The following is a 12,140-nucleotide window of genomic DNA, read 5'->3' on the forward strand; positions in this document are numbered from 1 at the left end:
CCCAGGCACGGACCTATGCACTGCTGATCAAGCCATGCTGTGACAGGCATCCCACATATAAAGTAGAGGAGGATGGGCACGGATGTTAGCCCAGGGCCAATTTTCCTCAGCAAAATGAGAAGGATTGGCAATGAATGTTAGCTCAGGGCTAAATTAAGTATTACTACAGAGCTTTATAATCCTTATGTACAATATGCCGAAAACTATTTAATTTTCCTTAGGGCAAGTATCAAATTTGTTACGTTAACACTTCAAGATAATAGTTATTTTTGCACTTGTATTTCTCCATGCATACATATTTTATAGTAAAACATAGCACACTCTTACCCCAGCTTTGAAAATCCCAGTGAAGTTCCAGATAAAAGTCACCTAGCTGAGAAACGAAATATGAATAATTACTGAATGCACCTTAGTTAACAGCTCTTATATCTACTTAACATTTTGCTTTTTAAAAAAATCTGTTATCATTAAAGGTCCATAGACAGGAATAGGAAATAATTTCAATGTTTGGAGCTGGAGAAAGAACAAAAAAATATGGTTATTACTTAAAATAAAACATTACAATAGCACATATTACTACACTTATCTACAAGGGAAGATACACACCACACCATTAAGAACATTTCAATCACAGAGGAACATATATGAAACTGATAGGCATTTAATTTGCATCAATAAATATTCCATTTCTCAGCATAACCAAAATAACAATAAGTATTATTGTAAAAATAGTTAACAACTTTAGAAGTGTTATAAAAAATGACTTCCAAAATGATTATTTGTGTAATCTCATAACAGTCTAAAAAATTCACTCATTGCAATAAAAACTTTTTTTCTATAAAGTGATAAGTTTACTAAATCCAAAATAATATATCATATGAGATCTATAGACAACATTTTTATTTCACAAATTAGAAGCTAAACACCAAAGACTGTAACTGCTAAAGGAACTATTATGATCAAATATTCTCAAAAAAAAATTCTCTCTTGAGATCTCAAAAAATAAAAAATAAAAGCATACCTAAGAGAAGACAGTCATCATGATAGGTCTGTTTTTCTCCCAAAGTTCTTTCAGGCATCAAAAATACAGAGGAAGAAATAACAAAAAACAAACCTCTCTCCCTTTCTGTGCCAGCACACCCAGCTCTCACCATTATGAAGGAGGACAAACAAAAAGAGTTTTGTTATATAAAGAAAATGCAAACTGCTCCTGCTGGCGGCAGCAGTTGTAGCCCTTAGCGAATCTTCCATCCGATCCAAAGAACAAAGAAAAATTATTGCCATTAATTATGATTTACCTCCTTTTTTCTTAGAGATTTTATTTATTGAAAGCAATAATTCTTTATTTACCTTCCCAGTTCAAACCAAACGGCACTTCTCATAAGATTACATGTATATACTATAATCAGTGAATTTTGTTATGCCACTATTGCTTAATTCAAGCAGAATTTTCACCATTTCTTGACTCTTAATAATCAGTAAGAAATCAGACTGTATTAGGGGCCGGCCCGGTGGCATAGCGGTTAAGTGCGCGTGCTCCACCTCGGCGGCCCAGGGGTTCACAGGATCGGATCCCAGGCACACTGATGCACCGCTTGTCAAGCCATGCTATGGCCGCATCCCAGATAAAGTGGAGGAAGATGGGCACTGATGTTAGCCTAGGGCCAATCTTCCTCAGCAAAAAGAGGACTGGCATCGGATGTTAGCTCAGGGCTAATCTTCCTCACACACATACAAAAAATATATATTATAAAAAAAATTAGACTGTATTAAAAAAATTCTTAAAAGTACACTTACAATTACTCTTTAGGTACAAAACCAGCAAAGAAACAGGGCTTACCTCTTTCAGGGCTTTTAATAATCGAGGTCGTTTTTCTTCAACACTTTCCCTGGACTGCTGCTTAAGCTTCCTTAAAAGAGCTGTAACTAAAGTTTGAATAAAATTTTTTTTTAATTTAAAATAAATTTTACCATGGTAGAGTGTCAATTTCACCTCAATAAAAAAATGTATGAAAAAAAAATTCCACCAAGCTTAGAAAACACCACTGGCTTATTAATACAGAGATACATATAAATATAGATACTATGTATTAAGTTAGCAAACAAGTTTAGTAAAACTGTTATGATCCCCAAGGAGAACTGTGAAGAGATACCTCAACACCAGCTTATAATATATTCACAAGAGTTTTGCTAGTTTTTAATTATCATAAGGACTGACCTGACTGAGCCAAGATTTATGAATCTCACTCAGAGGATGCAACCTCCCGCTGTAACACTGATCCAAAGCTCTGGATCTCAAAAATCCCATTGGATACCTCTTTTCTAAAAATGTAACTGTCTGCAATTGTTACCAGGTGTATCCGTTCTTTTCTCCCTAGAGGTTGTACTCTCACATACCACCACCAGCACCTAAAAAAATGCAACAATGAATCCTATTCTATCTATGAAAAGAACTTCTGAATCTAATAAAACCTGAAGCCCAGTGTTTTCTCAATAGTTAAAAGATTGAGATTTACACACGTTGCCTAAATGCAAACCCCAGCTTTACTGCTTATTAGCTGTGTGTTAATGTGGACAAGTTACTTAATTTCCCTAAACTTCAGTTTCTTTTTTTCATTTGTCAAGTAAGAATAAAGTAAAATCTACTACATACAGACATATATATATGGAGCTACTGTAAAGGCTCAATATAAATTGCTTACTACTGTGCCTACAATTAGGTATGTGTAATTTTTATTTATTCGAATGAAGGTTTAAAACTGACTAGCAAAAGTCAATCAATCTCTAACATTTATTGAAATAAGGGAAAATATTAGACTTGAATGAAATTAACCTAGCAAAAGATAAGAAAATGGAAAAATATGCATTGAGGGAAAAAAACATATACATCAATACATGCTGATTTCCTCCTGTTCCTGACATATTTTTCATATACAAGTAAGTACTATCATTTTTACTATTTTACAGTATGTATTCTTATAAACTACTTAAAGGCTTATGTGGAATACAGAAGCGGAAGGTGAAAAAAAAAGAGGAAAGAAGACAGTAGTGAAAGCGTGGATCAGATTTGTTTTGTCCACATAGGCCAAAGTAGGAAAAGACCAAGGAAGAATATGAAAAATAGTAGGATCTATTCTTACTTTTAACCACAGGTCTAACTATAACCCCAATATATTTTAAAAAACCAAAAATCAAAGAGCAATGTTTACATTACTAAAAGTCTTTTGGAAAAGAAAGGCAGGGATATAGAAGTCAGGGAACATGGGATTTAGTCTCAATTACACACTAGCTCTGCGACCTAGGTCAGTAGTTTCCAAATACAAGTCTACATTTCAGTATTCAATTGTTCAAGTCCAGTGATATGCAGCAAAATAAAAAAATTGCGAACTAGGGTGAGGTTTTTTCTTTATAAATTATATACTTTATTTTCAATTTAAGGACTATTGTTTCTCCTATTTTTGGTTTCAAATTGTCTGTTTTTAATGAAATGGTGATCACAAAACAAAGTAATCTTTTTTTTTAAGTTCTTATATACTAAAATGAAAAAGTTAGCTACTCTACATCAATCCTCAAATAAAATTTTTTTCTGGTCTGTGAAATCCAAATAGTCTGAGAACCAATAACCTAAGTAATCATTAAGGTTCTTTATAGATTCAAATTTATATGAATCTAGCTTACCTTCATGTTTGTTATAATTTAACTTTAATATCAAAGCTATATTACCCAAATGTAGAATTTTTTTAATAATTCTTCTCCACTCTAAGCTCAAATACTTTAATAAATCTTTATTCATTCTACCTTGCCTTCAAATTGTAACAGACCTCTGTTGAATGTAAATAGAAAGAATTCATTTCCTAGATAGAAAAGGTATCTTAATAAAAAGTAGAAGCCATATATTTTTTCATCAACTAAATATACTGTAACTGACTGAAGGCATTCAGCAAATAACAGAAAATTATGTTAAAATGACCAAACATTATAAAAAGGTAGTGATGAAAACCATATATATATAGCATAGTAATATATGCAAAGAGATTCTTGCTCTATGAGACTTCACATTAAAAATATCAACTCAAATTTTCTTATGGTAGTAGAAACAAACATTCAGAATGCAATTATGCAAAATTACCAGCATGTTTTTGGGGGCTCAGTATTTGTACTCTCATATTGTAAAAATCTTATTAACACTGATTGACAATGAAGATAAAATTAGCTTTAGAGGACGTGGATAGTATTAGACAGAATTCATACGAAGACTCAAATGAAGAACCCCAATTAACCACAACTAATTTAAACTTTCTCTTTCCTTCTTCTCCCATATAAAGTACTTTTAAAGTTTTCAGTGTGTTGTGCCTAAAGCTTTTGGAACCACACCCTAATGCTCCAAGTATTACCTAACCTGTATCTTCTATCCTCCACTTCCTTCCCACGCTCCAGTATAATTATTTCCCACTTCTTACTCGGACAGTTGTATCTGAATGTATCACAGATAAACTCAACAAATGTAACACCAAATTAATTAAATCCTATACTGTTCTTCCTCCTACATTCTGTACATCAATTAATTAATGAGATCACCATCAATTCATGACAGAGACCTTGGAGTTACTCTGAATCCTTCTATCACTACCCATATCCAAAAGATAATCAATCACTGTCAATTCTTTCATTTAATTATCTTTCTAATCTATCCCTTACTTCTCTAAACACATTATCTTTTCTTTAAGTGAAGCTTACCACATTTGTTCAAAAGATGTTTTTTCCTAAAAATTTCTTGCCTACCTACTCAATTAAGTCTTTGGCCTTATCTAATAATGTCAATCCCTGCTTTGAGGTCTTCTGGGGTTTTGCAAGGACTGGAGATTGAGATTCAAACCTTGAATAGCATATAAAGCAGATCTCAGTGTGGCCCTTTTACTATTACAATTTCGTCTCCCAAAACTACTCTTCACCCCTTCGCCCATGTTTGCCATGTAGCCTCATTTAGGGAACCACACTGAAATATACATTGTTCTCTAAAATATGTCTTGTTTTTCACATTTCCATGCTTTATACACATTCTGCTCCCATAAGCTAGAACATTTCTACCCACCTTATTAACTCCTAAAATCTTTTGAGACTCAACTCAAAAAACCAAACACCTTGCCAAAACCAGAAGTATTTTCTACCTCATCTGTTTCGTCCAAGTACTTTGTAAACACTTCAGAATGCTGCAGAATATTCATTAGTCTCTCTCCCCCGGCTAGGACAACTTCCTCAATGTCAAAGCTAATGGTATATCCCCACTATGTTTCTGATGCATCCGGTGGGTACTTAGAAGACAAATAGACAATCCCTGCCCTAAAGAAACTTACTGCCTAAAGGGAGTGACAGGTAGAGTTCTGACATAGTTATGGGCAGAGAAGGCTTCCTTGTACTTGAGCTGAGATCTGAAGAATTATAAAGAGCTGGAGCAGAAGGGGTAGGGTGTGTGAGTATGAGAAACTGAAAGGCAGGCAGAGCTGAGACACAGAAAGCCATGTGGAAAGAACAAGATAAGAATGGAGATGAAAAAGTGACACTATCATACTGGGTCTTATAAACCAAGTTAAAGATTTCGGTCTTCATTCTAAGAATAGGAATTTTTAAAGGGTTTTAAATAGGAGAGCAATATGACCAGAAAAAGAAACTGAAAGAAAATATAACAGGGGCCGGTGCGGTGGCATAGTGGTTAAGTTTGTGTGCTCCGCTTCACCAGCCTGGGGTTCGCAGGTTTGGATCCCGGGTACAGACCTACGCACCGTTCATCAAGCCATGCTGTGGCAGCATCCCATATACAAAATAGAGGAAGATGGGCACAGATGTTAGCTCAGGGCCAATCTTCCTCAGCAAAAAGAGGAAGATTGGCAATGCATGTTAGCTCATGGTCAATCTCCCTCACTAAAAAAAAAAAAATTAAAAAAAATAAAATATAACAAAATATTAACAGTGATTATCTCTGGGTGAAATTATTTTCTTCTTTTTTCTTAATAATTTTCTATAATGAATGTCATACTTTCTTATAAGAAAAAATATGGTATTCAGAAAAGAAGAAAAATTCAATTCTGAATTGAATATTGTATTCAATTCAGAAAAGCTATGATAGACAAAAATCCTAATATAATACTTTTCAGAAAAAGTTTAATTCTTGATTAGTCTCAAATTCTCTCTACAGTTTTATTCATATTTATTGAATGAATTATTCTTAAATTCATGGAACAAATATATGTGCCAGGCACTGTTCTAGGAGCCAGAGATAAAAGGATGAATAAGATAACCTATACATGACTTGCGTTCTCACAAAGCTTATATTATCAGGATACAAAGTAGGGAACAGACATTCAACAATTAATTAGAAGTGTGCTGAGTACTGCAAAGGAAACAAGTGGACTGCTTTGAAAATGTAAGAGAAAGAAAAGTCAATCTACTCCAGGAGTTGAGGAAAGGCTTCTCCCGGAAAGAAATATAAAGCTGAAACCCAAAGGAAGAAGACTGACAGTTCCTGATAAGACTGCATACCCACAGGGACTGCTATCTCTTTCCCACCAAACTAACTTTTGATGTGTTACAAAAATAAGACAAAGGCTGACAGAATTTCTAAAACTACCATAATGTAAATATACCATAAGGTAAATCTATAAAAACGATGAGCAACTCCTGGAGAGACAAAAGACAGCTAGGTCTCAGTGTGGATAAGAAACAGAGGCGTCCAGATCAGAGGAAAGCTGGGGACCACGGGTGAGAGGGATAAGATGGGAAAAAGCTTTTATGTTATATCCATATCTCCCCCCAGTACTGGCCTGGGCTGATCACTGTTCACCAGGTAACCACTGTAAGGCAGAAAAGCAACATAATCTTGAAATTTTATTAATTTTAAAGTGAAATAATTCTAAATAGTCTCTGACAAGTAGTTTAGCATTATCTCACTGTTCTGTAGCACACAAACATTAGCAGAAATCAGACCAAAAAAGACAAACAGGTCACAAAGTTTTCGCTAATCATTTATAATATTAGATTATCTCTGATTTTTCAAAAAATGAAATTTTCTATGCCCAGAAAATTGTAATGTAACACAAGCTAAACAATCAAAAACTTAAATCATAGTACTTAAAATAATTTCAAAGTATAGACATGTTTAACAGCATTATAAATACATTCACATTAATATTTCTAAGTATGTACCATAAGAGTTGTTGAATGATCCTAGCTAGTAGTTACATATTTCTGTTTCATGTGATGGGAAGTAATAAAAATATAAGCACGAATAATTATGGATAATTATGTAATGATTGGCAGTGGGACACTATTCAGAACGTGTATTTAAGATATTACTCTATAGAAGAAAATCACTTTAAAAGTAGACCTCAACTGCTACGGGCCTCAATCTTTTACATTAAAATTTATTGCCAAATATCCAGTAATGGACTTTCCAAGAAAACTCTGTTTCTTGGCCTTCCCAATCGATTATGAATTCCTAAAGAGCAGAGCCCACGTCTTCATTCTCCACATCTTACTGCATACCTATGCTTTATAGTAAGGACTCAGTAAATATTCACTAATTCTGAATAAAAGAATCCTTGACAGTCACATAAGTCTTAGTGTGGGTCAGAAACCCAAGAGCCCATCTGATCTCCTCTCCACTCCACTAAACATAAGAGAAAGTTCTTTCAGACCAGGTGCTGCAACTTTTAACTCTTTCTCAGTTCCTTAGATCTGTATACTTTTATCTTCTCCCTGAAATAATTCTAGAATTAGTATGGTTTCTTGTTCTCATAAGGGTCTCTTGATGTTTGTCCAGAAAGAACAACTCTCAGTGACTAACAAAAAACATAAATACTCATATAGTTGTTTAAATATCACAATTTAATCTCACATTAAATCTTAAGCTCAAATGTAACTTTACCACTAAAGGTTGCCCAAGGTGTTCAGAAAGCTCAGCAAGATGTAATATGTGGATTACATGTAAAGCTAAAACATAAGAAAGAGCCCATAAGAGCCCAAAACTTAGCATCAAAATAATACTAACTCCATGTAACATCCTGGGAGTGTTCAATATTATGCATTTCTTTAATAAAACTGCCGAAATTTTTTATTGTTCCTTCTACAAAGCTAGATTTAATTGATCATTTTCAGCTTCAAATTGTAAAAAGATAATATTATCGGAAAGATAATATTCTCATTCATCCAGATTTAAGTTGTATAAATTTTTCAACTATTGAGATGTGCTTGACAAAAATAAGAACTGTATATGAAGTTGAAAAAGAAAAATTTGGAGTAGAAGGAGGGAAACTGGAATAACTGAACAATGACATTATGAAAAAGTAGGTAACATTTTTTGGAAATTCTCATTTAAAGACTAAAACAAAATAGAGACAGACTTGTTCCTCATTCTCAGCAAAGCCTATATTCAGCAATTAAATCAGATACATAACTGTTATAACACATTGATTATTTTCAGTTCCAATTAATGTTCCAAATAATTAAGCAGTTGTCAGAAAGGACAGTCAGGTCTCAACATTTTTAGAAACTCCTTCATTCTGAATGAACAAAAAAACAATTGAGGAATATCAGTAGGGTAGAATGCTGTAAGAGGAGAAAAAACAATCAACAACATACTTCAAACCTCAATTCTTTTTGTGTACTACCCAATGTTCAAGTTCCTAAGTCACGAATAATTCATATATAAATTTATAAATAACCACAAACTTTTCACAGTATGTAAAGTTACACCAAATGAAAAATATTTCAAATGCATCACTTCATATTTTTAGAATATATATCAACAACAGTAATTTATATTGCTTACTCATCTGTCTATCTCCATAGCTGATGGCTTCCGCCAGCGGGCTCCATCCCTGAGCATTTTTCACCTTTACTGGAGCATTGTGAGCCAAAAGTAAATGGGCACATTCTGAAATATAAAGTGGTAATAATATCAAACATCATGCAATTTTTAGAATTTCTAAATATAAAAATCATGTAAAAATTCAAAAAACCAAACTAATGTAAATAGCTCTATGAAATAAATACTGCAATGTGAAGAATTAAATAATTTTTAAAATTCCTATGTATCTAATCCAGGTTATTTCAGATCCTCAGATTCAAGAAGTATCCATTCTATTCCCCAAAAATAAATTGGGTCTCTCCACAAAGAAAGTACTACGTTCCCTAATAATTGTTCCTAAGAGTATTTTGAGAAGGTTTCCATACTCTAAAAGATAACCCAAGAACCTCAAGAGTAATTTACATCAAAATATCTACTATCTAAGAAGACCCAAAAGAAGATCTGTACTTCAGTAATGTCAAATGGAAAGCACATTATTTATTTCAGGAAAAAAAAAAAAATGTGTTTTCAAAAGCAATCAGTAATGATTCTATAAGCCCTTATTTTTCAAATTTTACAATTCTTTTAGTTCAGCAAAACACCCAAAAGGGGCAAAAGCCTGTTTATGATTACAAAGACAAATCTGGACAGTCTTTCTAGTAATCAAAAGAATTCTAAGGTATAGACCCTTCTATAAGTTAAGGAAATTTTTTTTAAAAATTCAAAATAAAAAGTATATTAACAGGCCAAAAAAATTCAAAACTGAGGCTCATGGGAAATTTAGGATGGTTATCCAACCTAAATTTCCTAAATGAATAATTCATTCATTCAATCAGTCATTCAGCAAATATTCACCAAGTGCCTATTTTATGCCATTTCTAAGTACTAGGTCCTGGATATAAGCAGTAAGAAGAAAGATAAGGTCTTGCTATCAGAGAGCTTGCATCCTTTGTTACAAGATAATAAGTAAATTAATAAGTAAAAAAAAAAAAATCAGACAATGGTAAGTGCTCTGAAGGAAAAAAGGGTGTTATGGCAGTGTAACACAGGTGAGCTGAGGTGGAGGAAGGATGGCCCTCCTTTAGCACTATTCCTAGTAATAGAAGGAATACCTACCTATACTAGCAGGAAACTTTTAGAATAAAGTAAAATAAGTACAAAAATTTCATAGAGTTTAAGAAAGTCTGCTAGTATATAAGAATATATGCACAAGAATGTTTATTTTAGCATTGTTTATAATGGCAAATATATTGGAAACTAAGTGAATATCCATCGGGGGGGAATGATTGACTAAAGCATGATACATCTACATCACTAGAGTAATATGCAGTCATTTTTTAAGAATAGAGTCATATTAAAGGGACAAAGGAGACAGCTTAAATGGTCAACCATGGCCAAATATGGAAAACTGAGCACCAAAAAGAATAATGCCTAGTTATAACACATTAAACAAAAAATAACTGACATGCCCATAATGACATCAAAAAATAAAAGAAGGCAATGACTTCTTCTTTACAGAAGAAAACTAGTTAATAAATGTAGAATAATGTAGAAGATGTAGAAGAATGACAGAAGAAATGTAGAAGGATAAAATTAGAAAATCATCATATTACAACCTCAAAGTAATAACTGATTTAGGCAAAGGTCCTCAATGAATGCTAAAGCCAATAGGTAAAAGGTTATGTGCTGGAAAACAGAATATTCACATGATACCAAAGTATTATCCCAAGATTACTTACTAATTATACAGAGAAAAATGTTCCTTTACAGTGGAGATATGTGGAGATCATCATCTTAAACAAGTGATCAAACTTAGCAGCATTAATAGTGGGATAACTTGACATTATATTCCCTACTGTGATGCAATATTAAGTTCATAACATCACCTATGCAGTGTTCTTTCCAGAAATGTTTAACCTGAATCTAATCAAGCCTCTATAGCTAATTTTCAATTTACAGAAAAGACAGAGGATAAGGAACAAGTTAAATAACAACATGAGAAAATAATCAGGCAAATCCAAGATGGGGGACATTCTACAAATTCACTGGGCAAGATTCTTCAAAAAAGTCAGGTGCAAAGGAAGAAAGGAAAGGTGGGCAAACTTTTCTAGATTAAAATAAAGAGACATAACAACCAAATGCAATGAGTAAACCTCAGCTGAGTCTTGGTTCAATATAAAACACACATAAAAGACATTTTTAGAAAAACTGGAAAAAATTAAATATGGATTAGATATCAGATATTATAACAATACTATTAATTTTTGTAGGTGCGATAATGATATTGTGGTTATGAAGGAGAATGTCATTCTTAGAGATGCATGCTGAAGTATTTGGTGGTAAAAAGTCACAGTGTCTACCTCTAATTTCCAAATGGTACATAAAAATATATATAACACACTAAGAGAAAGATAAAGCAAATATGATAAAATGTTAACAATTATTGAACCTAGGTGGTTCAATTCAATATTTAATGTTCATTGTGACAATCTTTCAGTTTTTCTGTATTTGAAATTTTGAAATTTTTCATAATAAAGTGTTGAAAGAAAAAAAGGAACGGAAAAAATTTTTCAAAAAAAGGAATGAATTTAAGCCATCCCAACAGACTTAATGGAATGTCCACACTGTACTGCTAAATGATATAACATACCTGCTCAGTGCAGAAGTATATTATGATCTCATTTTTTAAAAAGAACTAAAAAACTATATATATGAATGTGTTTAGATACATACACACATATCTGTATACTATAATAATAAACATGGAGAAAAGTAGGGAATAATATCCAGGAGGTTATTAACAGGGGTTACCATGTTTATTGGGAGAAGGGGTTAAGAAGGAGAGAAGATAACAGAGAGACCAGCTAAAAAGAATTTTTAAAAATAAATAAATACGTAAAATGGACCCTCCCTTCAAGAAACCCACCATGGGGTTTTATGTAAATATGTCTGTATGTGTACATATATAAATAAGTTAGGGGAACATAAATATGGGTATATATCTACAGATTTGTAAAGTATTTTATGATAAACTTTTGAGTGAAAAGAAAAATATGGCAAAGTACTGTATGTAGTATTCACCTTCGGCAAAAACAACAAAGACCCTGTGTTTTAAGTAAGGAGGAAGGTGTGCAAGGATACCCACCAGGCTATTAGTGTTAATCACATCAGAAAAAAAGGTAGGACAGATGATGCTTTTATACATCTTTCTACTGTGTTACTTCAATTGTTTCAACAAGCATGTCTTAATAATCTAAAAGTCATTAAAGAAAAAATTTTAATTTAAAATATTTAATAT

At 32.8% G+C, this 12,140-nt stretch overlaps 1 protein-coding gene across 2 annotated transcripts in view; it reads right to left on the bottom strand.

Moving 5' to 3' along the window:
• The window catches only part of ANKRD13C (ankyrin repeat domain 13C), a 100,196-nt gene that overhangs the window by 45,498 nt on the left and 42,558 nt on the right, over positions 1-12,140 (bottom strand). For both annotated transcript variants that reach the window (XM_058538281.1, XM_058538280.1), the window contains 3 exons: positions 8,825-8,929; positions 1,841-1,926; positions 328-373 (listed from right to left, as the gene is read on the bottom strand). In XM_058538281.1, the coding sequence (XP_058394264.1) occupies positions 328-373; positions 1,841-1,926; positions 8,825-8,929 (237 nt within the window). The remainder of the gene's footprint in view (positions 1-327; positions 374-1,840; positions 1,927-8,824; positions 8,930-12,140) is intronic.

Source organism: Diceros bicornis, chromosome 4, assembly GCF_020826845.1.
Source record: "Diceros bicornis minor isolate mBicDic1 chromosome 4, mDicBic1.mat.cur, whole genome shotgun sequence".
Lineage (NCBI taxonomy): Eukaryota > Metazoa > Chordata > Mammalia > Perissodactyla > Rhinocerotidae > Diceros > Diceros bicornis.